Source organism: Capricornis sumatraensis, chromosome 19 (assembly GCF_032405125.1).
Source record: "Capricornis sumatraensis isolate serow.1 chromosome 19, serow.2, whole genome shotgun sequence".
Classification (NCBI taxonomy): domain Eukaryota; kingdom Metazoa; phylum Chordata; class Mammalia; order Artiodactyla; family Bovidae; genus Capricornis; species Capricornis sumatraensis.
The window spans coordinates 71,768,608-71,795,635 of NC_091087.1; the positions used below are offsets into that span (position 1 = coordinate 71,768,608).

The 27,028-nt window shown below is 47.7% G+C and overlaps 1 protein-coding gene across 1 annotated transcript in view; it reads left to right on the top strand.

Moving 5' to 3' along the window:
• The first annotated feature begins 9,561 nt into the window (after nt 1-9,561).
• Nucleotides 9,562-27,028, top strand: part of EVL (Enah/Vasp-like) — a 119,555-nt gene continuing 102,088 nt past the window's right edge. Inside the window, exon 1 of the mRNA XM_068990899.1 lies at nt 9,562-9,610. Coding sequence (XP_068847000.1) covers nt 9,606-9,610 — 5 coding nt within the window. The 5' untranslated portion in view covers nt 9,562-9,605. The remainder of the gene's footprint in view (nt 9,611-27,028) is intronic.

Sequence of the window (27,028 nt, forward strand, 5' to 3'; positions counted from 1 at the left end):
CTCCTGTTCAGTACAGCAGAAACTTGAGAATGAGCCTTAGACTTTGCAGTGAGAGAATTGGACTGTGCTGAAATTTCAGCCTGTGTTCAGTGTCTGCCCACCTATCGGCGGGGATCGAGGGGCGGGGAGGAGGAGCAAGGGCCCAGGCACCGGCTTTCCCATGTGTCTGTTGTGTGTTGGGCTCCAGGTCTAGGGGTTTACAGCACCTAGGTTCTAGCTGTCTCATTTTTTGAAGGGAGCTCCATGCCTCCCATTCCAGCCGCGAGGCCTGTTAGATTTCAGATTACATGGCTTGATTAAATTAGTTTTGATTGATGCTTTGTTTTAATTAGGGCTTTATGGTTTTCTGTTAGTAAACAGCAGTGCCAGCTCTGTTTTCTCACACTCCAGATTGCTTCATCGCCTGATTTGGTTAGTTCCCTGGGAAAAACTCAAATTTCAGAACTGCAGAAGTTGTAGAAGTCAACTAGAGAAGACTCGAATTACACGATGAGTATTTTATGTTAGAAAGTTGCCGTCTGGTTCAGTTTTGAACAAGGCTTTTGTACTAGATTGGGGATTCCACTTCTGGAGGTGTTCTATCAGATCACTTGGGCCTAAGACCTACTAAGAACAAGACAAGGTGAAAAGTTGAGAAAGAATTGTCAGTTTGAGGGCATAGGAGAACCACAAGGCAGAAGGAATTTTCAGAGCCAAGGTGTAGGTAGAGATGGCAGGTAACCCTACATTTGGCACCATTTCTTTTCTTGAAGCAATTGTCAGTGCTGAAAGTGTCAACTGAGAAGATGATTACAGCTTCAGGCAGATTCATGGGACGGGAAATTTTTTTAAAAGTTGGTGCACACCCTTGCTGAGGAGGAGAAGCCCTAGTAAACACCCCGGTTTTCCTAAGGGCTCTTCTTAGGGATAAGAGTGAACTGGACACAGACTGGCCCTCTCAGGAGCTGGAGCACTGCTTTGTCTCATCTCTGTGCCTAAGTGGACTAAGATGGTCTGGAGTAGCTCGTACCTCTGACCTACCTGCATGTCAGAAACGAAAGCAAATCCTCTAGGAGCCTGGAATTATCTGTGCACTTCTCATACGCAGTGACTGGGATGCAATCAAGAATTATCAGATATACGAGAAGACTTAACCCAAAACGAAGGGAAAACAGGCATAATAAAATAATCAGACTTGGATTTTAAAAGAAATGTGATTAGTATATCTAAGGGGATAAGTTGTGTTTAACCTTTTCTTGTTCACCATGGTCATTTCAGCTTAGAGGCTAACTCAGACTCCTGGACAAGAGTGTTTATAGTTGTCAGTGGCAGGCCAGTGTGAACAAGTGTGGCTGTGTGTGGCTGCCAGTTGTCCTTGGGCATATTTGCATGGTTGAGACATTACTTTACCAACAAAGGTCCGTCTAGTCAAGGCTATGGTTTTTCCATTAGTCAGGTATGGATGTGAGAGTTAGACTCTGAAGAAAGCTGAGCACCGAAGAATTGATGCTTTTGAACTGTGGTGTTGGAGAAGACTCTTGAGAGTCCCTTGGAGTGCAAGGAGATCCAACCAGTCCATCCTAAAGGAGATCAGTCCTGGGATTTCTTTGGAAGGAATGATGCTAAAGCTGAAACTCCAGTACTTTGGCCACCTCATGTGAAGAGTTGACTCATTGGAAAAGACTCTGATGCTGGGAGGGATTGGGGGCAGGAGGAGAAGGGGACGACAGAGGATGAGATGGTTGGATGGCATCACGGACTGGATGGACATGAGTCTGAGTGAACTCCGGGAGTTGGTGATGGACAGGGAGGCCTGGTGTGCTGTGATTCATGGGGTTGCAAAGAGTTGGACACGACTGAGCGACTGAACTGAATCATCTTTGCTTAATCCCCTACTATGTAGCTTTGAGGTAAGGACAGGAGAGAAATTAGAATAATGATCATAGGCATTTAGATCTTAGAACTAGAAGAGCCCCTGGAGGTCAGTATTTTGATTCTTGTTTTTACCTTTGAGAGACATGTACATTGTTGAGCTTGACTTAGGCAATGTGAACACACACGGATGTTATTGTACATGGTAGAGCTGATGTTAAACACTTAATGGAAACATAATTTCAGTAAATGTGAATACCCTTTTCTTGGCCACACCACACAGCTTGTGGTATCTTAGGTTTCCCAACCAAGGATCGAACCTGGGCCCCCAGCAGTCAGGTACGGTACCAAGTTCTAACCATTGTACGGTCAGGCAGTTCCCTAAATGTGACTACTTTAAAAATACTTCAGAATTTTAAATTTATTACTGTAGTAAATGTGAGTTGTTTTTTTTTAAAGTATAGACTTCTCTTGTAAATACATAACTACTCTTTATCTATTTTTGTGTAGCATATCTGCTTAAAAATTTACTTGAAAGGTAGATTTTGAGTACTTGAAAAACACTAGGGATCAGGCATTGAGAGTTGGGCCTTGTGTGTTACGATGTAGCCAAGAAGAGGGGGATGGGGCATCTGAGGTGAAAGTGCCAGAAAACAGGTCTGGTCAATGCAGTGTTTATTTATTTACTTATTGCATTTGTAATGGGCTTGACTAGGGTCTTTCATCCTCTGTGTTGGTTCTTCCCTTTTGCGGTTCTTTGTACCGGTTTATTATCACTTGAAGACAATGGTCTGCAGGACGTCTTTCATTAATTTAGTTTAATGTCCTCAGTTCTTCAAGTTATTCATGATTTATCTCTAATTAGTGGTCCTTTTGAGGGCTTCCCTTTCACTGAGTTCTGACCCACTGATGTCATTAGTGAAAGTCCCTTAGTCATGTCAGACTCTTTGAGACCCCATGGACCATCCATGGAATTCTCCAGGCCAGAATACTGAAGTGGGTAGCCTTTCCCCTCTCCAGGGGATCGTCCCAATCCAGAGATCGAACCCAGGTCTCCCGAATTGCAGGCGGATTCTTTACCAGCTGAGCCACAAGGGACATTATTAGCATTTAAAAATTTAAATTCTCTAACATTAGCCTGAACACAGAAAAATGTTGGGCCTGGCACTCAGTTGAAACCCTTGATACAAAACAGAAACACCACACTTGGAGCCTCTGTGCCTGTACACAGATGAAAGTCAAATGTACGCTTTCTTGTCCTAGCCGAGATTTCTGCCTGAGCGTCTCTAGGGACTCCTATCCTAGGAAGAAGGGATGCGCCCTCCTGGATCTGTGTCACTGTGAGTGTGAGCAGGACACTGAAGACAGCTCCAGCTAGAAGAGCAGCAGCAGAGAGAGCCACCTGGGGAGAGTGCAGCGCCCCAGAGTGGCCGCACCCGTGGGTGGTGCGGCAGGCCGCATCACGGGGGACCACGCAGGCGGACAGGACCGCTCTCTGGGTTTATCGAGTCCCCGGTGCTGACTGCTGGGCTGTGGGTAGAAGCCATGATTATCCACACGTAGCTTACCGCCAAGAAGCTAGAGCGCAGGTGCCTCACACTTGGTGAGCCTAAACCGAGACCCACTACTGCTGTCTTTATGAGCAGCTGGTTTTTGACAAACATGCCAAGAAAATTCAAGGGGGAAAACAGCCTTTCAGCAAATGCTGGGACACCTGATTATCAACATACAGAAGTTGAATCCCCTACTTCCGTATACAGAAGTCAACTTTTAGATTATGACCTTAAATGTTGAAGCTAAACCTTTTTTTTTTTTTTAATAAATACGTCTTTCTTTACTTATCTGTATTTTTGGCTGTGCTGGGTCCCCGTTGCTGCGGGAGGGCTCTCTCCACTCCAGTTGCGGTGCTGGGGCCTCTCGTCGCGGGGGCTTCCCCAGAGTCACTGCAGCCTGGGTGCTCCAGAACACGGGCTCCTTGCTTGTGGCACGTGGACTCGGTTGCCCCTCGGCATGTGGGATCTTCCCGGACCAGCGTCCCTTGCATTGGCAGGCAGATTCTTAACCACTGGACCACCAGGGAAGCCTGCTAAAACTTTCTTACAGGAGAAAATATAAGAGTAAGTCTTGAATTCAGCAATGTTTTTTTAGATGTAACACCAAAACACAAACCATAAAAGAAAAAAAAAATTGGGTTTCATCTAAATTAAAAACGTGAGCTGCAAATCATACTGTTAAGAAAGTGAGAAGACAACTCACATAGTGGAAGAAAGTACCTGATAAGGGATTTACATCTAAAATACACAACAAAGTCTTCCAACTCAGTAATAAAAAGACAGCCCACCTTAAAGGGGGCAAATATTCAAATAGACGCTTCTCCAGAGAAGAGATACACATGGCCAGTAAATACACGAATAGGTGCTCAGCATCATTAGATATGAGGAAGTACAAACCAGACCACAGTGAGGTACCACTTTCTTCTCACTGGACTCAGAAGGCTGGGCGAGGGCTTCCCCAGTGGTCCAGGGGTAAAGAATCTGCCTGCCAATGCAGGGATGCAGGTTCGATCCCTGGTCTGGGAAGATTCCGCATGCCTCAGAGCAGCTTAGCCTGTAAGCCGCAACTGCTGGGCCCTTGTTCTAGAGCCTGTGCTCAGCAGCAAGAGAAGCCACTGCAAAGAGAAGCCACTGCAAAGAGAAGCTAGGGCCCCTCAGGGAAGGGTAGCCCCCCGCTCTCTGCAACTAGAGAAAGCCTGCTCACAACAGTGAAGACCCAGCACAGCCAAAAATGATTTTTTTTTTTTTAATAAAAGGACAGGTAATAACAAATGTTGATGAGGATGTGGGTAATTAATCTTCACACATTGGTTAAGTGACTGTGTTGAGAAATCTCATATTGGAAACCTCAAACATTGCCTGGGGAGAGTGTACAGTTGCTTTGGAAAACAGTCTGGTAGTTCTTCAAAACGTTAAACATAGAGTTTCCTTATGTCTCAGTGTTTCCACGTTGAGGCATATACCCAAGAGAAATGAAATGTACCTGCGTACAAAACTTTACGTAAATGTTTATAGGAGCTTTATTTGTAGTAAAACAGTGAAAACGACCCAAATGTCTACATCCTTATGAATGGATCAATAAAATGCGGTACAGTGGGATATCATTCAGCAATAAAAAAGGAACAAGGTGCCCATCCTGATAAAACATGGGTGAACCTTGAGAATATTATGCTGTGAGAAAGAAGCCAGTTACAAAAGACCACATACTGTGTGATTCCATTTATATGAAATGTCCAGAAGAGGCAAGTTTGTAGGGACAGGAAGTAGATTAGTAGGTGCTGAGGTTAAGGGGTGAGAATGGGGAGTGGCTGGTGGTGGGTGTGAGGTTTTTGTTTGGGGGGTGATAAAAACAATGTAAATTTAGATTGCAGGGATGGTCACACTGCCCTTGTAAGTATACTAAACAGTTATTGAATAGTGTATTTTAAATGGGTTACTTCTATGGAATAAAAATCTCTTTCTAAATAAATCTGCTAAAAAAAAAAAAACTGAACACGCTGCTCTCTTTCCCAGACTTTTCTTCCCGAATCCTCATTCTCAGTGAGCTGTGAGCTGTGGCCCGAACTGAAACCTAGAGGCTTGATGAAGTCATTCATTCCCTCCCCCCAGATCCAGGCAGATGCGTCATTATCATTTCTTCTTCCCTAAACTCTGTTTTGTCTGTCCCCCTTTCTCTGGAGCTGTGATACTGACATAAATAGGTCTTCATCATTATTTAAGTGCCATAGTCACATTCCATTTTCCTTCTTTACCTCTTTCATTGTCTCCTCGGTATTTTGTTAAATTGTCAATACTCAACTCTGAGTTAATATTCTCTTCCTAAGTTTCTTCAGAATATTTCTGTCTTTCTGGATTAAGTTATAACTTCTTAGCACAGTTTATGAAGCCTTGGGTGAAGCAGGCTCTCTCTGCCTCTTCGGGTTGGTTTCCTCTGTTCTGCATGTTTATAAGGAACCTACCCTCACGTGTTCTTTGTATATGATAGCCTTCCTGATGGTGATGCTGGTTTCAAGTGGTCAGTCGGCACATGTGGCGCCGTGTGGGACAGTGCAGATTATGGAGTTTCCATTACTGCGTCGTAAGCACTCACTAAATGAATGAATATTCACTCAGTAAACATTTCCTGAGTGAATAAGTGTGATCATAGCCATTATCTGTGACAGGAGCTCACCCAGCGTCTGCTCTTACAATTTTGGTGGTTAGATGCTCCCTGGGTTATTAGGTTACTAACCCAGCCCTAGGTGTCTCTCCCTTCTTCTTATATTCAGTGTGTATTTGCTTCTCTGAAAAATGTCTACTAATTGATCCAGGTCCTGCATCGTCCATCACAGCACCCAGGTTATTAGACTGCGGCGGTCATTTCCTCGACTTTGCCCTGGGTGGAACACCCTGCTCTCTGGAGCTGTGTAGAACAGGCTCTAGTTTGTCCGAGGTTCTCACACATTGTTGACTCCAGATACGATGTGGCTGTGGTGAGACCGGTGCAGAATTCTGATAGGTATGTTTTCGGTTGTGCAGCCCTGATTGCTGTGAGTTTCAGAATCTGGCACAAAGTCCAGTGGGGAGGCAGTAGCAGGCTGAAAGAATTATTCACCAAAAGTACGTTGAATAAGCTCAAGACCCTTCAAGCTTTTTTTGGAGGGGAGCATTTTCTGTCACCAAGTTTGTGACAAGTAAATTCTTGTCTGAAAGTATTTCTTGCTTCATTACTATTAAGGCACCTCTCTTTTTAAGTCACAAAAATAGTTGATCATAGTAGAAAATTTAAAGGCAGTGGGTCAGCAAAAATAAGAGGAAAAGCAGCCTCATCGCATCACCCAGGAGGGCCACTGTCGACTTTCTGCTCTGGGTCCTTTTCTTGTGACCACACGTTAAAGAAAGATGTATATCTTGTGGATTTGTTCTCTGCATACAGCTCTGTGGTCTTTTTTATTTGCCAGTGCATCCTGTTTAATGGCATACTTGTGAAACAGTCTACTGCTTAGCTTTTTTCAACATTTTATTATGAAAATTTTCAGACTTCAAAAAATCGAATTATCCAGTAAATGTATATATTCCCACCACCATCCCACTGCATAAGCTTTGTCACTTCTCTGTCCATTTACCCACCTAGCCTCCTGGTGGTCCGCATTATTTCTTTCAGAAGAGTTTACCTTGTAACAGTTAGCCAGTATTTTGTTGACTGGAGGTATCTAGATTATCTAACCAGTCCTCACTGTTGGGTATTTAGGTTCTTCTCCATTTATATTATGGTTGTTCTCTCGTTGAGTTTTGAGATTTCTGGATATAAGCCAGAAATCTCCCTTCTGGTTATTCATTCCGAACATAAGCCATTTATCAGTTTTGTGATTTACCCTCATCTGTAGCTTGCCCTTTCATCTTCTTGGTGGCATCTTGAAGCACGTACATCTTTTATTTAGATGAAGTCCAGCCCACCAACACTTTCTTCTGTGGATCCTTCTCTGCCCAACTCAAGACCAGGGAGATTTCCTCCTGTGTTTTCCTCCAGAGGTTTATAGTTTTAACTCTTACACTAGGTCTGTGACCCACTTCAGTATCGATGCGGTCCTGCTTGTAAGTGTTGCATGAAGTGAGGGTCTCTTCATTTTTTGTAGAGATTCTCCACTGTTTTTGCACCGTCTGTTGGAGAGACTGTCCTCTGCCTGTTGAGTTGCCATAGCGCCTTTGTTGCAAGTCATTTGTGTACTCTTTCATCATTTGCTACAACATAAAATAAATTCCTCGTTTTTATTTTATTCTTTTTTTTTCCGGTGGCTTGAGCAGCAGGTGTCTGCTTCTCACGGTTGTGGTGCCGAGGGAGACCATCTGCTTTTTTCTTTTCTGCCTCTGCTCCTTTCGGCTTCACTCACCAAGCGTTTTGGAAATAGTGCCCTTGCCATGGCGGCTCCCATCTCAGCTACTGGTGGCAGGTAGTAGAGGCGTGAGGGTGTGTAAAGAATCGGAGGGGGGGCGGCCCCGCTTTTTACCCTTTCTCCTATCCACCAAGGTTGGTTATTTGCTTGGGAAAATAAGTGATGACTGTTAGAGTGCCTAACTGGTGAAAATTTCATAAGAACGACGATTGAATAGATGCTTTAACTGTGGAGAAAATGTCGTCTAGCATGTGCTAGGATATCAGCAAATTTCAGAAACCTTTCTTAGGACTAAAAGTTTGCTCCACTACTCTGTCTTTTGAAGTCAGCTTTCTCAGGGCAGTCATCTAATCCTGTTTTATAGTTTGTGCAAATACGATTAAATGTAAAAGTGCAGCTTAGAAAGTCCTGAACTCTGCTTCACCATTAATGTACTTAGTAATAATAAGGATAGCAGGGACTTCCCCAGTGGTCCAGTGGTTAAGAATCCACCCTCCGGTGCAGGGCCTCAGATTCGATCCCTAGTCAGGGAACTAAGATTCTGCATACCACTGGGGAGCTAATTCCGTGAGCCACAGCTAGAGAGCCCCGTGCTGTGATGAAAATCCTGTGGGCCACAGCTATGACCCACTGCAGCCAAATAAGTAAGTAAAGTGTTAAAAACAGGAATAATAGTAAAGGATAGCGGTAGCTCATATTAATGAGTACTTTTCACATGCCCTCTGTGTTCCAACACTGAACATACATTGTCTCTTTACGGTTCTCACAGAAGGTCGCTGAGGTGCTGCCACAGTCTCTTTTCATGCTGAGGAGCCTGGGGCACAGAGAGACCAGTGAGCTGCCCACCTGGTAGACTGCATGGGCCCCAGCAGGCCCCAGGTTTGAGAGTCCCAGCACGGTGCAGCTCAGAACCGACAGTGCTGGAGCTCCAGACGCTGTTTAACCTGTGATCCTCGCCTTCAGTTAGGACTCGATAGTCCCCATGGTCTTTAAACATTCATTTTAAAAAATTGGTTGTAAACATAATTGTTTACCCAGATGTGGCTCTGCCAGCATATCTTGTATGGCTAATGTATAACAGACTGGCTTCTCTTTGAGTTATTTCAACCTTTGAGGGAGTTGAGTGGAAGGAAAAGACAGTTCCGTTTCTTGTATCGGTTGCTGTTCTTGCCTAAAGGGCAGGGTGATGGCGTCCTGCACATATTAATCAGCGCGTAGGCTCATCCCTTACGTGTAATAGTCATGGTCTGGAGGTTGGTGTATTCTCAGTGTCCACTGACCTGGATTCTGGGAGAGGAAAGAAAGGCTTAGGACAGGGAGGGTATAGGGAGCAGGAATGAAGGGGAGGATCGAACTAAATGATGTCCAGGCCCAAAACGGTGTGGTTTCTGTGGTTCTGTGGAGCTTCCTGACTCGGAACAGAACTCTTCAGGGTGCCGGACGTCCACAGTCAGGGCAGCATAAGTCAGCGTGAGGTGATCCATGGGAAAGGTGAAGGAAGCTGCAGGCTCTGCTGCTGGGGTCAGCCTGGCCCGGCCCCGGATGAAGCAGGACTGAGGCGTGCTTTCTTCTCCCTCCGTCTGCACCTTTCCCAAACGGAAGTACCGTGTGAGGTCCCTTTCTGTTAGCAAGCAGGGCTGGCAGGATGAGGCTCGACTCTGGTCACGACAAACCTCCTAACCCCCGGGTCTGTGGCTTCCCCCTCTGTACAGTCAGGATGACAGCCTCACCTTGCTCACCGTGGCAGGGGCTCCTTTGGCCGCCTCTGAAGGTCCTGTGGACGTCGGCAGTCACTGAGGTGCTTCCCAGCTGGAGACTGAGCGCGTCCATGAGGTAAGGGTTCGCTGGAGGTGCCAGCTTAGTCCTTCCTCTTAAACAGTGGGAAGAAGCAAGGGTTCCCATGGTCAGCATCAGGAGCCCAGAACCGCAAGCACCCAGCACTGAGGACGGCTCCTCGGTTCCGTGCTGTACAGGCTGACCTAGACCAGGGTTTCTCGAGAGACAGTGACTGCAGGCAGATCAAGGCAGATTTTATTTTCAGGTAGATAGGGATTAGGGTATTCTAGGAAAGCTCATGAAGGTCAGTAAATTAGTACTAATTAATAAAATCCACATGGTTCTCAGGTTTTAAAAAAAGTTTATTGGAGCCAAGAGGCTGTAAAATAAATCGACCCAAAAACTCCCATAATAATCATAGTAAATAAGTCTTTCCGGTTATAGTGCCTTACACTGTACAGAAAACTTTTACGTGATTATCACAGCATCCCACAGGGTAAGTGAACATCATGCTCACTTTATAGCTGTGAAAACAGACTCAGAGAAGCCTATCCAGTGCCACACAGTTTGCCATCAGCAGACCTGGCACTAGGTGAGAGAAGAGCTCACTTTTATTGAACTTCTGCTAAATGCGAACTGCTTTCCCGTTCACTGTCTCACTTGTTCGGTTGCTAAGCCGTGTCCGACTCTTTGCAACTCCGTGAACTGCTGCATGCCAGGCTTCCCTGTCCTTCACTATTTAATCCACATATAGTCTTTAGTTGGTATAATCCCATTATATAGATGAAGAAACTGAGGATCAAAGGGGCTAAAATAAGTTGTTCAAGCTTAACAACTAGGAAGTAACAGAACTGGTATTTGAAAATCTGGATTTTTAAAAGTATTTACTGTTTAGCTGTGAAAGTGTAAGTTGCTCAGTCTGTCCAACTCTTTGTGACCCCATGGTCTGTGCAGTCCATGGAATTCTCCAGACCAGAATACTGGAGTGGGTAGCCTTTCCTTTCTCCAGAGGATCTTCCCAACCCAGGGAAAGAACCCAGGTCTCCTGCGTTGCAGGTGGATTCTTTACCTGCTGAGCCACAAAGGAAGCCCTTTATTAGCTGTGCTGTCTTATTTGCCGCTTGTGAACGCCTAGTTGCATCATGTGGGAATCTAGTTCCCTGACTTGGAATCGAACCCAGGCCCCTTGTATTGGGAGTGCGGAGTCTTAGCCACTGGACTACCAGGGAAGTCCCCAGAACTGGTATTTAAATTCAGCTGCTGTTTGGCTCCAAAACTCAGCACTGCTGCACTCTCTTGCCTGTCAATTCATCTGTTCTTTCATTCATTCAACAGATATTTATTCTGTACCTGGTAGTGTTTCAGGCCTAGAGTCTCAGGCTCCACAGCTTGCTCTCATTTGAGATTGCCTGTCTCATGAAATCTGTTAGAATTGAGAGCATTGTCTGTATGAGGCTATGGTTTTTCCAGTAGTCATGTATAGATGTGACATTTGGATCATAAAGCTGAGTGCCAAAGAACTGATGCTTTTGAACAGTGGTGTTGGAGAAGACTTTTTAGAGTCCCTTGGACTGCAAGGAGATCCAACCTGTCCATCCTAAAGGAAATCAGTCCTAAATATTCATTGGAAGGACTAATGCCAAAGCTCCAATACTTTGGCCACCTGATCCAAAGAACTGACTTATTCGAAAAGACCCTGATGCTGGCAAAGATTGAAGGCGGGAGGAGAGGGGGACAACAGAGGATGAGATGGCTGGATGGCATCACCGACTTGATGGACATGAGTTTGAGCACTCTCTGGGAGTTGGTGATGGACAGGGAGGCCTGGTGTGCTGCAATCCATGGGGTCTCAAAGAGGCTGACACGATGAAGCAACTGAACTGAGGAGGATATATATAAAATAGTGTTGTTGTTTTTATAAAAACCATACCTATTCATTGTAAAAAATTCAGCAATATAGGAAGGGACACAGAAAAATGAAGTGCAGATGACCAGAGCATGTCAATCCCCTGGAGATAAACAGTTGTTAGCATTTTGGCCAACACACTTCTAAACATTTCTCTAGGCCCATATATGCAGAAAGAAGTGCAATAATAACGCGGCAGCTCTGCCTAAGAGCTGTTTCCTAGCAGCGTCACGCGCATTGCGTGGATTCTCACCTAAGCCCCGTGAGATGGCAGTGTCACCCCACTCAGAAGGAAGCTGGCGTTGATGGTAGTGTGGTGGTGACCTGCCCCTTGGTGGGGAGCTCTGCATCTGAAGGCCAAGCTGTGAGTCCTGTGCTGAGTTGTATGTGATGGACAAGCTGACCTTATTTTACCGCGATTTGCGGATACTACTTTTTTTTTTTATTTAAACAAATGGAAGGTTTGTGGCCACCGTGGGCCAAGCAGGTCTGTTGGCGCCATTTTCCCAGCAGCCTTTGCTCCCTTCATGTCTCTGTGCCTCATTTCGGTAATTCTCGCAATGTCTCACACTTTTTTTTTTTTTATCATTACCGTATTTGTTATTTGATCAGCGATCTTTGTTCTACTACGACTCACTGAAGTCTCAGATAATGGCTAGCGTTTTTTTAAGTCATAAAGTATTTCTAAGCTAAAGTATGTACATTTTCTTAAGACAGTGCTATTGTACACTTCATAGGCTGTAATGTAAATGTGACTTTTATGTACACTGAGAAACCAAAGAATTTGGGTGATTCGATTTATTCGGATATTCCCTTTACTGCGGTGGTCTGGGGCTGAACACCCGGTGTCTCCGGGGAGTGCCTGTATATGGTGGTGCATAAGGGAGAGTACACTGCGTGCCTGCCTGTAACTTGCTTTATTGTTTGACTTAGGAGGTGTTTATCATACAACCGTAATTCACAATTTGTAATAATCCTTTGTAGTATTTTTACTCAACAGTAGTAATGTCTCGGCTGTTAATGTCGATCTGTCTCTTTGTGTATACTGTACTTTGACCAGTCCCTTGTTGAGGATGCTTAGTTTATTTCTAGTTTTTTTTGCTATTTTAAGTAATAAAGGAATCAACATTTTCCTGCCCTTTGGGTCCTAACTTGTTCTTTAAAGGAGGAGGACAGAATGCCCCCTCCCCACCCTCCAGGTGAGAATCACTGGTGTTAGAGCAGTCAGGTTCTGCAACCTGAGCATGCATCAGACTCCCCTGGAGAGCTTGTTAAAAATGCAGCTTGCTGGGTTCTGTCCTCCCAAAGTCTCTGACTCATTTAGTCTGGGGAGAAGGCTGAGGGTTTTCCTCTTTGACAAGCTCCCAGGTGATGCTGACCTACTGGCCAAGGACCCCCACTTTTGAGAGCCACTGATGTAAAGGAAAAGCACTTAAGTGGAAATCAGGAGACTTCAGGTTTGATTCCAGCTCTGACAGTAGTCAGGTGACCCTAGACAGAAAAGGGAAAGTGTTGGTTTCTCAGTCGTTTCCGACTCTTTCCATGGGATTCTCCAGGCAAGAATACTGGAGTGGGGAGCCATTCCCTTCCCCAGGGGATCTTCCCGACCAGATCAAACCTGGGCCTCTTGCCTTGGCAGGCAGATTCTTTGCCATCTGAGCCACCGGGGAAGCCCGACCCTAGATGGGGTGCTTCTCTTTGGTCAAAGTGAGAGGATCGGACTGACATTTTTCTTAGACCATTTACCTCGTCAGTGAGAACTATGAAATCCTTCAACATCTGTGTTCTTCTGCTCATGGCATACAGTGGCTCTTGAGATTTGGTTCGTTTAATGCCTGTGTTCTTTTTGCCCTCTCTTTCTTTTATTCAGTATTTACTGTGGGGTCCATGGACAGTAGTGTCATAAGAGAGATGAATGGTTTGAGAGTGAGGCTTAGAAAATGATGAAGTGCTCTTTTTTTTTTTCATGTTAGCAAGAATACATCTTTTAAGAAAGAACTACAGTTCCAAAGTTAGTCAGCTGCCTAACAAATCCTACCTCAGCATCAGCAATCCAAGGGAAGGCCCTTAATCAGTTTGTCCGCATACCTATTAATTTAAACAGCAGGGTTTTATGCTGAGCGTCGGAGCTCTTTGTATGAAGGAACATAAACACCACTGCAAGATCCATGCCAGTGAAGCTCTTTGGGAAACTAAGAAGCAGTGCTATTTTGGATGAGGAAAAATACCACCCTGTACATGAGAGCGGGAAATCAGAGATAGAGAAAGCTTATCAGAAATAATACATGAGAAAGAAAGACTGGCTTTTAGAGGGGAAAAAATACATTTATCTAAAGCAGGACTTTTCAGGTGACACCTCTCTCAGGCGTATGTCCATGCAATTTCATTGTCATCATCGCTGCCGTCAGACGTTTGTTAAATGAAGGTTTTCCTTTCTCGTCCTTGTAGCCTAGGAAGTATTCTCAGGGCCAGGGTAGGTGTTCACAACATAGAGACGACGCCGGCATGGGTCCCTTCAGACCTGTGTGGCGGCGTTTCACATATACGCGTTTACCCCTCTCTGTTACTTCCCTGCTTCCTGGCAAGATACTTCATCCCTGCCTTGCCGGGGGCCGGAAACCCCTGATGCTCACTCACTGGGTCTCTGCTGTGACGTGAATGTTCGTGTTCCCCCTCAAGATTCCCCAGGGCTTCCCTGGTGGCCCAGTGGATAAAGAGTCTGCCTGCGGTGCGGGACAACCGTCTTCCATCCCTGGGTCAGGAAGATCCCCTGGAGAAGGAAATGGCAACCCACTCCAGTAGCCTTGCCTGGAGAATCCCATGGACAGAGGAGCCTGGTGACCTACAGTCCATGGGGTCACAAAGAGTCAGACACGACTGAGTGACTAACACTTCCACTTTCTTTCCAAGATTCACATTATGTGAGGGTGTCAGGGAGGTGGGGCCTCAGGGTGGAGCCCTCAGAAGTGGGGTCTGTGCCCTTGTGAGGGACCTCACAGAGCCCCCTGGTTCTGTCCACTCTGTGAGGACCAAGCACAGTGAAATGTGCCTGAGCTGGAAGAGGGCCCTCGACTGACCACACTGGCCCTCTGCTCTCGGACTTCCAGGCTCTAGAACTGGGGGATACACACAGTTTATATGTCACCCCATCTGTCTGTAAGCCAGCCGGAAGGCACTAGGAACTTCTCCATTTCTGAAGGTTCCCACTAGACCAGCCCCCGGAGATGCCCTTCCTCACTTAGGCTCTTAGAGACACTCGCTTAACATGCCGAAGCCTTCGGAATCCATTCATTCTTTCAGCTCTTTAGAACAGTTAATTAATTAATCTGTTTGTTTATTCATGCTAATTCCCTAGCCTCTGTGGAAAATACAGATATGAACAAGACGTTCCCTAATTCATTCGATTTTTTTTTTTTTTTTTACTTCATGTTGTTGTGCCAGTTCGTGTGGGTTGGGTTTATCTGTGCCTCTCTGGAGTGGGCTTGGTTTGTGACTTCCAAGCACTGTTATATTGGAAAGAAAGGAGTGATGGGGTAGGTTTGTGAAGTTAGGAAATTAGAGTTAATTATGGTAACTGCCTCAGAATAGCCAGAGCCTGGGGGAGGGGGCTCTGAATCAGCTCCGATGAATCACATTTCCCTTTTTGTCTTTAAAGAGGACTCACGAGGCGGTAGTGGAGAGAATTCAGAGAAGCACCGAAGACTGGAAATTCTAGAAAACAAGGCCCTCCAAATTTCAGGATCATTTGACCTAGGAAGACTAAGCAATAATTTAGAATTGACTTCAATTACTTGAAGGATTATTGTTACTTTATTTTTTTACAAATTAAGAGGAGGTAAATGCGGCAGAGGCAAAAATGGACCAGATGGGAAAGAACAGCTTCTTATCCATTGCAACCAGTCCATTGGATTGGATGATAAGCTAGGTTTAGATAGTGTAGAGATACTTCTGGAAAATTACCTGAAATTTGGAGAAAAGGCAAAATGATTATTGTGTGCCTTTCCAAGGTCACTCGAGAGCATAATCTGGTAAGCCGATCTAAAGAGTATCCGACTTTTGTAAAGTTAGACTTTAACTTGTAAAAAAATCGATAAGTGAAAAGTGAATTTTATTGTCCAGTAGAACTCTTAATGATTTCTGTTCAGTAGGAAAGATAACCTCAAAGGTTATAGTTTAATTGCTCTGTAGGACATTAGCCAGTTTTGTATCAACTTGGCAAGATTATTACAGCATTCTTTCCTTTTCCACCAAGTTCATATGTGTTTCTTTTGTTAGATTTGGACCAGCTTTGCCGTCCTGCTTTTTCCCTCATGAAGGACTTACTTGATACGTGCATACTATATATTAGCACGAGAGTTCCCTTTTTAGCTTTTTGAAAATTATACTTTGACAGAAGTGAGTGCGTGTGGAGGAGATGAGCATCTCTGGTAGCTCACCCAGGAGTGGGGTTCCAGGTCCTGTCAGCCCTGAACACCAGTGTTCATCTGAATTCTCTTGGTCACCCAGATAGTACATTGCATTTATGGATCCTCTTAACTCTCTGCCCTGGATGAATACTTAAAACTCCTGCTTTATCAAGATCTCAGATGACACAGAGCAGAGAGGGATCATTTCTTTTGTTGTGAAGACCAGCACCGTTACTGATTTATATAGCACGCACAGTTGCCGAACACTGGCACAGCGACTCTTGTGTCTGATCCTCTCTGTTTCCTTGTGAGGGAGCGGGGCAGGAACGGCTGACCCCACTTGACAGGTGAGCACGTTGAGACTCCAGTAAAGTCACGGGCGCTTGGCTGCTGAGGAGTGGCGCTGGGACCACAGCCCAGCCCTTCCCACTCCACGCTCATCAGCAGCTGCATGACGGAACTCAGATTCAAGAGGACTTTGGTAAGAACAGTGAACTGAGTAGGAAAAAGACGTGCACCCTGGCTCCAGACTGTCGTCATATCGACTGACGGGTGCGACTCTGAGGCTGCAGTCTTGGAGTCTGTGTGCCCTGTTCCTGACTGTTGGAGAGACCTGAAATGTGTCTGAATCTCCCCTCACTGCCCTGCCCGCCCCGGCCCCCCCACTCAGGGATTGATCAGTGCTGGACACACAGCAGGTACCCAGGAGACACTTCCTGATTGAATGGGGACATTTGTTTTACACGTATGTATATTTGATCTCCCTCTATTCCTGGTAAGACACTCCTGGCAGATTTCTGCCTATCTGGGTGACATTGGTGCAGCTGCACTTATTTATTCAAAAGAATAATCTGCCCTTTGATTCAGTGCTTGCACCAGAAAGAGGACTGCTGACTTGACCCAATTCCATCTTTTTTTATGAAGCCTTCTCTAAATCTGCGAGGTGCTGATTTATTAATTCTACAGATACTTATTGACTAACTCTGTGCCAGGCCCTGCGGTAAAGACTAGGCCAGGCCGCCTCTCTTCCTTCAGTTCATGGTCCTGGTGGTGTCTTAGTATTTCTGTTGAAATACTTTCAGTCTTTGCTTCATTAGTAATTCACAAAATAACATGAAACAACTGAGTTGTGAAGAAGACTTAGGAATTCCCTGGTGGCACAGTGGGTAAGATTCCGCCTGCCAGCACAGGGGCCGTGAGTTCGATCCCTAGTCCGGGAAGATCCCACATGCGGCGAAGCACTTGCGCTACCACTGCTGAGCCCGAGTGCTGCGGCTCCGGAAGCGCACACACCCAGAGTCTGTGCTGCAGTAAGGGAAGCCACCGCCGTGAGAAGCCTGTACGCCGCATGAAGCGTCGTCCCCAGTCACCACCACTAAAGAAAGCCCGAGCAAAGCAGCAAAGACCAAGCACAGCCAAAAGCTACGTAAATAAAAAGTATTTTTTAAAGACTCTAACTTCAGTTCAGTCGCTCAGTCGTGTCCGACTCTTTGCAACTCCAGGGACTGCAGCACGCCAGGCTTCCCTGTCCATCACCAACTCCTGGAGCTTACTCAAACTCTAAAAAGACTCTAAAACGTGCTCCAGACCCACCCATTTCTTCTCTCTGGTCCACTGCTCGTCCTGGTCCCTGCCCCACGTCCACACCCCGCCCTCTCTTGCTTGCACAGGGCCTGCAGCTTCTCCCACTTCCTCATGCTTCTTTGCTCAGTCATGTCGACTCTGTGAGTGTCGACTGAAGCCCGCCAGGCTCCTCTGTCCATGGGATTCTCCAGGCAGGAATACTGGAGTGGGTTGCCATTTCCTTCTCCAGGGGATTCCCAACCCAGGGATAGAATCTGCATCTCCTACTTGAGCAGGCTGATTCTTTACCATTGAGCTGCCTGGGAAGCCTCTCCCATTTCCCTCTAAAAATGACAATCAGCTCCTGTTAGGCCATTGTCTAAAGCTCTCCAGCAGCTTCCCTGTCATAAAACCGTACTTCCCCTCTGTCTCCATCTCCCTCTACTCCCTTCCTTCCTGGTCCAGCCACACTGGGGGAAGGGGCAGAAACCAAGCCAGTCTCCTCCTGCCTTGGGCCTCTGTGCTGGCTGTGTTGTCTGGTGATGCTGATCATCCCTGGTATTTTCGTAACTGTCCCTACTGGTCATTTGGATCTCAGCTTAAGTCTCCCTCCCTGAGAGGGGCCTTTCCTGTCACCTCTTTTAAGTTCGACAGCCCTTCCATCACTCTGATACTTAACTCTGTTTTATCATCTTTATCTTACTCATTATCGTCTGACTTTTTTCATTAGAATGTGTAGCTAGGGGCTTCAGCTTTTCCCTGAGAAAGTTGTGGAGGGATGCAAGGATAGTTTTCAGTGGCCTGGCTTAGAGAGGAGTGCCGACTGGTCGAGAGGCTGATGAAGATGGGAGTACAGAAGTGATTACCGGCGAGCTGCTCGTGAGCAGTGGCAGGTGAAGATGGATTGTGATTGTGTTTGCTTAATGGCAGAGTGCCTTTTTTTTTTTTTTTTTAAAGAACTTTAAATAGAATTCTTCAAATGGAGGTAAGGGATGGTTTTATTTAAAGCTTTTGTTTTTTAAAGTTAAGTGTCGCTGTAGGAATTCAGGTGACTGACATGATTTGGGGAGGAGGAATTAGTTCAGAGTGTGGGACTCACACATTTCCTGTTGGTTCAAGAAAGTGGGGGTTTTGTTTGTTTTTAATTTTTTTGAAAGGTTAATTCAACTGGAACAAAAGTGCATTCAAAACACTTCTGACTAAAGACATGCTCTGTGGCTAGGAATGTGTCCTCCCTTGTGACGACTTAGAAGGCCTGAAAACAGGGTCAGCGCCTGTGGGCTCCCCACCAGCACAGAGTAGGAGAGTTCAGAGCTGGTGGCCCCAGGTTGTGACAAGTTTCTCTTGAAGCTGTGTTCGCCCAGCAAGTGTGTTGTTTCGCTTGCACTGTCCACACGTTCCTGATGGAGGTGGTGAGGCGCCAGCCTCCTCTGGTCTCCTCTTGCCAGCCCCCTTCCCCCCGTCCCCAGGGGCTCTCACCTGGTCAAAGACCTAAGACCCGAGGGCACAGAGGGTACTCCTCAGCACTAGATGGCATGTGAGACGTTTAGAACGTAGCTCTTGGTTGTCATAGGAGTTGCAGTTTTGCGCTTCCTCCAGGCTGGCTGTGGTCAGGAGCGGAATGCGCAGTCATGTCATCAGCGTGGAGGGGTTGAGTGTGCCATCATCTCCTTTCTGCAGCGTCCCCACACCCGCCGTCATCCCCATCCTCAGGTCAGGGTGCTGAGGCTCAGACGGGGAAGAGTCCTGTCTTCCCAAGGCTCCCCAGGCAGGTAGTCATAGAACTGGGCTCGGAACCCCACTGTCCATAACCTCTGTGGGGCAGAGGCGGGGAGACCCCCTGCATCAGGGTCCCGGGTTGGCGAGGTGGGTGGGCGAGGCAGGTGGGGCTGGGTGCTGACTCCATCCTGCAGACAGTGAGGAAGGATTTATGGGGTTCAACTGAAAGGTGCTAGGGTGACTGCAGGAAGGGGTTGGATGGCCGGGAGATGAGGAATGGGGAGGGGAATCTTAGGAAGCCGGGGGAGACCGGAAAGGCCACGGAGCTTGTTACGCTCAGCCCCCTGCTCAGAGGAGCACGTGCGGCCAGGCCTTGAGACCGGAGCTGCATTTGCAGTCTTGCCCGTAGCTGACTTCCCTGTACGTCCCCTCCTGCTTGGTGTGTGCAGAGCTCAGCAGTAGCGGAGCAGGCCCGAGGGTGTCAGAGCGTTCCTGCTCACACGGCGGGGATGCTAGCCTCTGTTCAGATGCCCTGTTTATGTTGCTGCACGTTCGTCATGGCTCTGTAAGCCTGAAGCCTCACATCCTAAGACAAGCGGGAGAGGAAACATCGGTGTGAGGTCGCAGACTCACAGGGCCTCCGGGCCTGAAACCCCAGCTTGTCTGTACAGGAGCTGGGATGCGGATTCAGTGCCAGCGAGTGTATTGTGAGTTCCCTTCTTGGGAACTGGGCCGTTTCACATGGAGAGGCAGGCTGCGGGCACTCTGAGCATGCGCACGCCACAGACACGGGTTTCAGACATCTTGCTCATGTAGCTTTCCAAGATTGTTGGGGGCCTGGGGACACCTCCTCTTAATGACTGTGTTTTTAGCCTGTATCTCTGCATCAGTTTCTCTGGGGACAGACACCTGAGGCGGCTGGCACGGCCAGTAAGTGCAGCAGGTCAGCGCTCTGCTGGGACAGCCAGGCCCGGTCAGGAGGCTTTGTCCTTAGGGTGAGCCTGGAAAGAAGAAGGGAGTTCAGAGTGTCGAGGGTGAGCTTGACAGCGTGTAGCTTGGGGAGCCCCCTGCCCCCCCCCAAAGTCCAGTGCAGATGGGCCTTCTGGGTCTCTTAGGCCTGAGGTTTCCAGGCGGAGTCGGGGCTGGTCCTGGTGGAGGGAGGGCCAAGCCAGATGGCAGGGAGTCTGGGGCTCTTCTGTTTTCATCCGTTCTATGTTCATATCAGTTTCGTGTCCCGGTTACGTGATACAGAAAAACGAAAGGCTGAAGAGGGAGCGGAAGTCCCGGAGCAGGAGCATGCTTCGTCCGAGCCTTGAGTCGTTGGCGGGTAGCCTAGGATACCTCGTTCTTATGAGTCGTGTGCTCTCAGAAGTGCCCTCTGGAGAGCAGTGGAGCAGTTGGGAGTCCCTGTTCCTGATCCATGGGGTCACCGATTGTCAAGTGGTGAGGGGAGGTATCCAGGCTTTGAGGCAGACTCCTTCCCGGTCTGTTCCCGAGGCCTGTCACCTCGGGTTCTCAGCCTTCCTCCTGGGGCAGCCAAACCCCTCTGTCAGCCCTTAGTGGTCTCCTGTCTGGCTGTAGAATCGGGATTCGCCAGGGCCGGCCGGAAGGGTGCCACATCCCAGCCTGGTCTCAGGACCACAGGCTGCCTCCCAGTCAACAGAACACATCCTCTTCTGGAGGTAGCCTGAGGCGCTTGGCTCTTTGGTGTTGGGACCCCAAGTGGGCACAGGGGTTGAAAACGTTGGCATTAAACCTACCTTGGCCAAGCTCATTGCTCTGCACTTGGTAGCCATATGATCATGGGCAAGTTACCTAGCCGCCGTGGCCTCTGTTCTCTTATTAGTAAATTGAGGACTCACATAAAATTGTCTCACATACACTTGGTGCTAGGTTTTGGCGATTTTTCACCATGATGAAAGTGAGAGAAGAGAGTGAGAAAGCTGGCTTGAAACTCATCATTCAGAAAACTAAGATCATGGCATCTGGTCCCATCACTTCATGGCAAATAGATGGGGCAACAGTGGAAACAGTGAGAGACTTTATTTTTTTGGACTCCAAAATCACTGCAGATGGTGACTGCAGCCATAAAATTAAAAGACGCTTGCTCCTTGGAAGCAAAGCTATGACCAACCTAGATGGCATACTAAAAAGGTCAATTTTCATTCCAGTCCCAAAGAAGGGTGATGGCAGAGAATGTTCAGACTATTGGACAGTCGCACTCATGTCACATGCAACTAAAGTAATGCTCAAAATCCTTCAGGCCAGGCTTCAGCAGTATGTGAACAGGGAACTTGAGATGTACAAGCTGGATTTAGAAAAGGCAGAGGAACCAGAGATGAAGTTGCCAGCATTCACTGGATCATAGAGAAAGCAAGGGGATTCCAGAAAACATCTTCTTCATTGACCACACTAAACCTTTGACTGTGTGAATCACACCAAACTGTGAAAAACTCTTAACGAGACAGGACTACCAGACAACCTTACCTATCTCCTGAGAAACTTGTATACAGGTCAAGAAACAACAGTTAGAACTGGACGTGGAACAACTGAGTGGTTCCAAATCGGGAAAGAGTATGACAAGGCTGTATATTGTCACTCTGCTTATTTAACTTATATGCAGAGTACATCATGTGAGATGCTGGGCTGGATGAATCCCAAGCTGGAATCAAGACTGCTGGGAGAAATACCAACAACCTCCGATATGCAGGCGATACCACTCTAATGGCACAAAGTGAAGAGCAACTAAAAGGCCTCTTGATGAAGGTGAAAGAGGAGAGTGAAAAAGCTGCCCTAAAACTCACCATTCAGAAAACTTGAGATCATGGTATCTGGTCCCATCACTTTATGGGAAATACATGGGGAAATGGAAGTAGTGATAGATTTTATTCTCTTGGACTTAAATCACTGCAGATGGTGACTGCAGCCATGAAATTAAAAGACACTTGCTCCTTGGAAGGAAAGCTATGACAAACCTATACAGCATATTAAAAAGCAGAGGCATCACTTTATCAACAAAGGTCTGTATAGTCAAAGCTATTGTTTTCCTAGTAGTCATGCACAGATGTGAGAGTTGAACCATAAAGAAGGCTGAGCACCAAAGAATTGATTCTTTTGGACTGTGGTGCTGGAGAAGACTCTTGAGAATCCTGTGAATTGCAAGGAGATCAAACCAGTCAATCCTAAAGGAAATCAATCCTGAATATTCATTGAAAGGACTGATGCTGAAGCTCGAATACTTTGGCCTTATGTGAAGAGCCGACTCATTAAAAAAAGACCCTGATGCTGGGAAAGATTGAAGACAAAAGGAGAAGGGGGCAGCAGAGGATGACATGGTTAGACAGCATCACTGACTCAGTGGACATGAATTTGAGCAAACTCCAGGAGATAGTGGTGGACAGGGAAGCCTGGCATGCTGCAGTCTGAGGGGTCACAGAGTCAGACACAACTGAGTGACCGAACAAGAACAGCAACAAAATCAGACTAGAGAAGTGGCGCTGGCAGATTGTTAGAAAAGGGACAGACAGAGGAAGACCAGTTACTAACATGAGAGGGGGAGTGGGGAATGCCGAGCGTGAGAGCCAAGCAGCGGGGCTGAGAGTAGGGAGGTCAGACCCCAGGAAACCTTCCTGAGCAGAATCAGAGTTGGTGCCTGATTCTGTTTGTGGTGTGAGGGAGAGAAAAACCATTAAGAGTGACTCACAAGTTTTCCTTTGAGATCTGTCTTCCTTGTTTTATAAAGATCTGCAAATGTTGACGACTCTCCTTGATGGCAAGTTTCAGAACACAGCCTCAGCTCACGTGCCAGATCTCAGCAGCTCGAGCCCTACCCTCCAGTAAACATTCCTCTTTCTTTGGCTGACATCTCGTTTCCTTTTTCTTAACTTCTATTCTGAAACTGTTACAGCAGCTTTTGTACTTCAAGGAACTGAAGCCTGGTCCATATTATGTATGGAAACAAATACCGAGATAAATACTCAGTAAACAAAGACTGAAATAAATGAGGTCACGCTTCGTGGCTGACCTACAGGGTGATACTTGTGGCAGAGCGCTGGCTGGAAACCATGACTCCTGGGATTCCAGAGCGGCCTCTGTGTTTGTGCTAAAAAGACGTTTCATAGTGGAAGGGTGAAATACAGAGTCCTGAAGAGTTTTCAGTAAAATGCAGCCTGGGATCCATCTCCACTACGTTCGCTGCCCACGGTGGTCCTCATATCTGAACCCGAGCACAGCAGTGGCCATGGGCGGGTGAGGTGAGCGGGCTGAGCTCAAGGGAGCAGGGCACACTCTCATTCCTTTCAGCTCTTGCTCCCAGGCCCCCGCCCTGGCCCCATACAGTTTGGTGGGGGTGTGCATGTTCTGTGATTCTGTGATTCCCGCAGGATCCCAGGCGTGCCCGGGGTTCCACTTGTTTCTCACGGCTAATCCAGCTCCCAGCCTGGAGGCTCGGCTCTCACTGCATTAATCAGCCTTGCTAGAATGATCACATGGTCCTTAGCTGCCTCCCCTGTTAGCTGCCGCTCGTCAGCAGCTGGCAGAGCTGGAGGCTGCAGGCCCCTGTCTGCAGAAAGCCTTTCACTTCAGAATATTGGGGGGTGTGCAAACCCCGCCTCTTTTTTCTGCACCTTTGCACCATCTGACTGACTAAATGGTGGTCCTCCAAACCAGAAAGGCCCCCAGACAGTCTGAGGAAATTGTCTCCGACTAGGTCATGTTTGCACTTGAAGAATTCAGGTATGTCCTGGGTTTTCTCCATCAGCCTGCCGCTGGGTTTTTGTTCTCGCTAGGTTTTTGCTGTGTAATGATAGCCCAGGCTCCGGCTGGTCCTCACAAAAGAAGGGTTCTTTCCCATGGTGGGGTTTCTCCCAGTTGTGGGGGTGGGCATGCGGAGGCGGTGCCGGTCTGGGGTGTCGACTGCAGGCACCCAGGCAGCGTGGTAATCAGTTTGATGGTGTGTGAAGGTGGTGAGGACCCCACCTTGCGCCTCATCCGAGCTGTGCTGGTGCTGGTGTGGAGTTCTGAATACCGACTAGGAACTGCTTATCCAGATGGAGCCTCTTGCTGCCTTTTGTTTTTCTTCCTTTGTCAAACTCCTGCAGCCTTACTGCTGTTTAAAAAAGCACTAATTGCAGCGGTGAAGGTGGAAACCCCGCAAGTGTGTCTGCTGGGTCGCTATTTGATCTCGGCTCTGATTTTGCTCATTGTGGACGGTGGTCTCGTTGCGGCTGGGCAGTTTTCTGGCAAGCGCCCTCATGGTGTTTTGTGAACAGGCTTCTTCTTTGCTTTCGTAAGCTTTTCAGCTGCTGTGATTATGAATGCTCCAAATTAGAGTCTTTTGTGAATCTTACTCCCTCTGTATCCTTCATCTCTCCTCTGGGAATCTGTCCCTGATATGAATGTGGGAAGAGGGCTCCAGAAAAGAGAGTTTCTCAGAAATGAGGCTAAAGGAGGTGGGATGAGGGGGGGCTCCCGGCTCGTTCTGCCGTGGGTCTCCAACCTCTTCCGAGCATGTGGAGGACAGCGTGTCTGTGTCTAACCTCTGACAGCTTCTCATTTCTCAGATGGAATTTCTGTGTGTTTAGAACTGAACATAAATACCATATTGACGGGCAGAGAAGTGACTGTGTGGCAACCTTTTAGGCGGTTTTTGTTCCCTCCAAATGTAGCTGCAGTAGGCATTAAAATAATAATAGAATTACCACCTTTCGTTGCTTGTAAGAGGAAACTGGAGACCTTTTCATCAGAATTGAGGGAGAAGATGAGAGATGCTTCAGCTTTCTATAAGGGAAAGCGGGGCTGCAGAGGTTGCTCCCACCCTTCCTGTAAACGTGGGGCTTTGCCTCCAGAAGTTACCCTTTGTTGAAGAGCGCGCCTCGGCATCATTCCTGATGGGCAGGTTTGTGCAGGTTTCCATGTGGCAACCTGCTCTGATGACATGAAGTGACACTGTGACCAGAACTCCCTGCTCATGGTGGCTCTGTCAGGTGACCAATGGGAATTTGTTTAATGCCTGGCAGGTAAGAGTTGACAGGCCATTGGGAATGAGTCAGGGGTCACAGGTTCTGCTCCAGGTTTCCTGACCCTTGTGAGAATCAGCAAGAGCATCGTAAATTGTAGAAAGCAGCACAAGGGTGAGGTCCATGTTTTACGGCTAGCACTTGTTCTAGACGGAGTAAGCCTTGGCTTCGGCCTTGAGCAGACGTGGAGCCTTTCCTTGCCTTTCGGAGTGAGAACAGAGGGATGGGGAGACCCACCCCCACTGCGGTGGTACCTGGTCCTGGAGTGGGTCTGACGAGTTGGGAGGCCTCCAGTTCAAGGCCACCGCTCTGCCGAGTGGAGGAGTGGGAAGATGGAGCAAAAGAGGGAGGTTTGTAGCCCTGCTTCAAGCTTCGGCTTCAGCCAGCCCTGAAGAGTTTTGCTGAGCATGGTTGCATTTTGTGACAGCTGCGTGGGGCTAGACAGATGGGTTTCTTTTGTAGTCAGGGGACTTGTGTGAGGTCCAGGGCATCATGGTGGGGCTCGGGGCTCAAGAGGAGCTCACTTAGCTTTTTAGTTTAGGTCAGCTTGGTTCTCACGGAGAAGGCAATGGCACCCCACTCCAGTATTCTTGCTTGGAAAATCCCATGGATGGAGGAGCCTGGTGGGCTGCAGTCCATGGGATCGCAAAGTTGGACACAACTGAGCAACTTCACTTTCACTTTTCACTCTCATGCCTTGGAGAAGGAAATGGCAACCCACTCCGGTGTTCTTGCCTGGAGAATCCCAGGGACAGAAGAGCCTGGTAGGCTGCCATCTCTGGGGTCGCACAGAGTTGGACACGACTGAAGTGACTTAGCAGCAGCAGCAGCTTGGTTCTCAAGATGTAGCACGCAGCAGATTCACCCAGAGGGCTCACAAAAACCCACCCCCAGACTTTTAGATCCAGTAGGTCTAGGGTGGGGCCTGAGGACTTGTGTGCATCCAATAAGTTCTCAGGTTTTCTGGAGACCAGACTTTGAGAACCATTGGCTTAGGGAAAGCAGACAGACTGTCATTGAGATGGGAAGTCAGAGTTACAGTTGGAATCAGAAACAGCAGTTCAGGTACAGGCAGGTGGGTGGGGTGGGGTGGGGATGGGGGCACTCGTGGGGAGGTCACACTCGGGCCATGCGATCTCAGCTGCCCTCCTCCTGGGGAGGCCTGAGAACAGTGGAAAGGAACCCTGGGCTGAGCACCCTTGAAGCTTGGTTCCTGATGCTGGCGCTGCCGTGGACTGCTTCGTGAGGGTAAAAGGAGGAGGGGACCGTGGGGGCGACGTCAGGTCACCTGCGGGCACAGCTCTCCTTAGAGAGCGCCAAGGCCGTGTTTGTTTGAGCAGGAAGTCTGGTTGACAGATGCGTTTCCCTGCTGGACCATGAGTTAATCCAGTCTGTCAATCCAGGTGCTTTTAACTTTGATTCCTTAGGGCCTAAAGCTACTGGAGAAACAGTAAGGCCTTAGTAAGTGGTGGACAGAGTAATTTTCAGGAGGACTTAAGACAGATGAAAAAGCAAGCAAGCCCTCTGGCTCGCTCAGTGCCAGCCTGGCATGCCTGTTGGGTGCCTGCTGGTGCTGGTTCAGAAGAGCATGTCGAAAAGTGGACATCTGAGCTCCTGAGAAAAATGAGAAGTATCCTCAGCACACCCCCATTGGTGGAGCACTAGAGAACTCTGACCTCGTTTCATAAGGAATCTCTGTGATGACCTCACTCTAGACCGTGGTGACAGTGGTCAGGACTCCCCAGGGCCGGGGTGCAAGCCTGGAGGGCTGCAGGGACATGGAGACGTGAGGCTGGGCCAGCATTTCCCTGCTGCTTAGGGGCTTTCCCTGGCTTTCCCTGACTGCAAGACCGTGTTGTCCTCA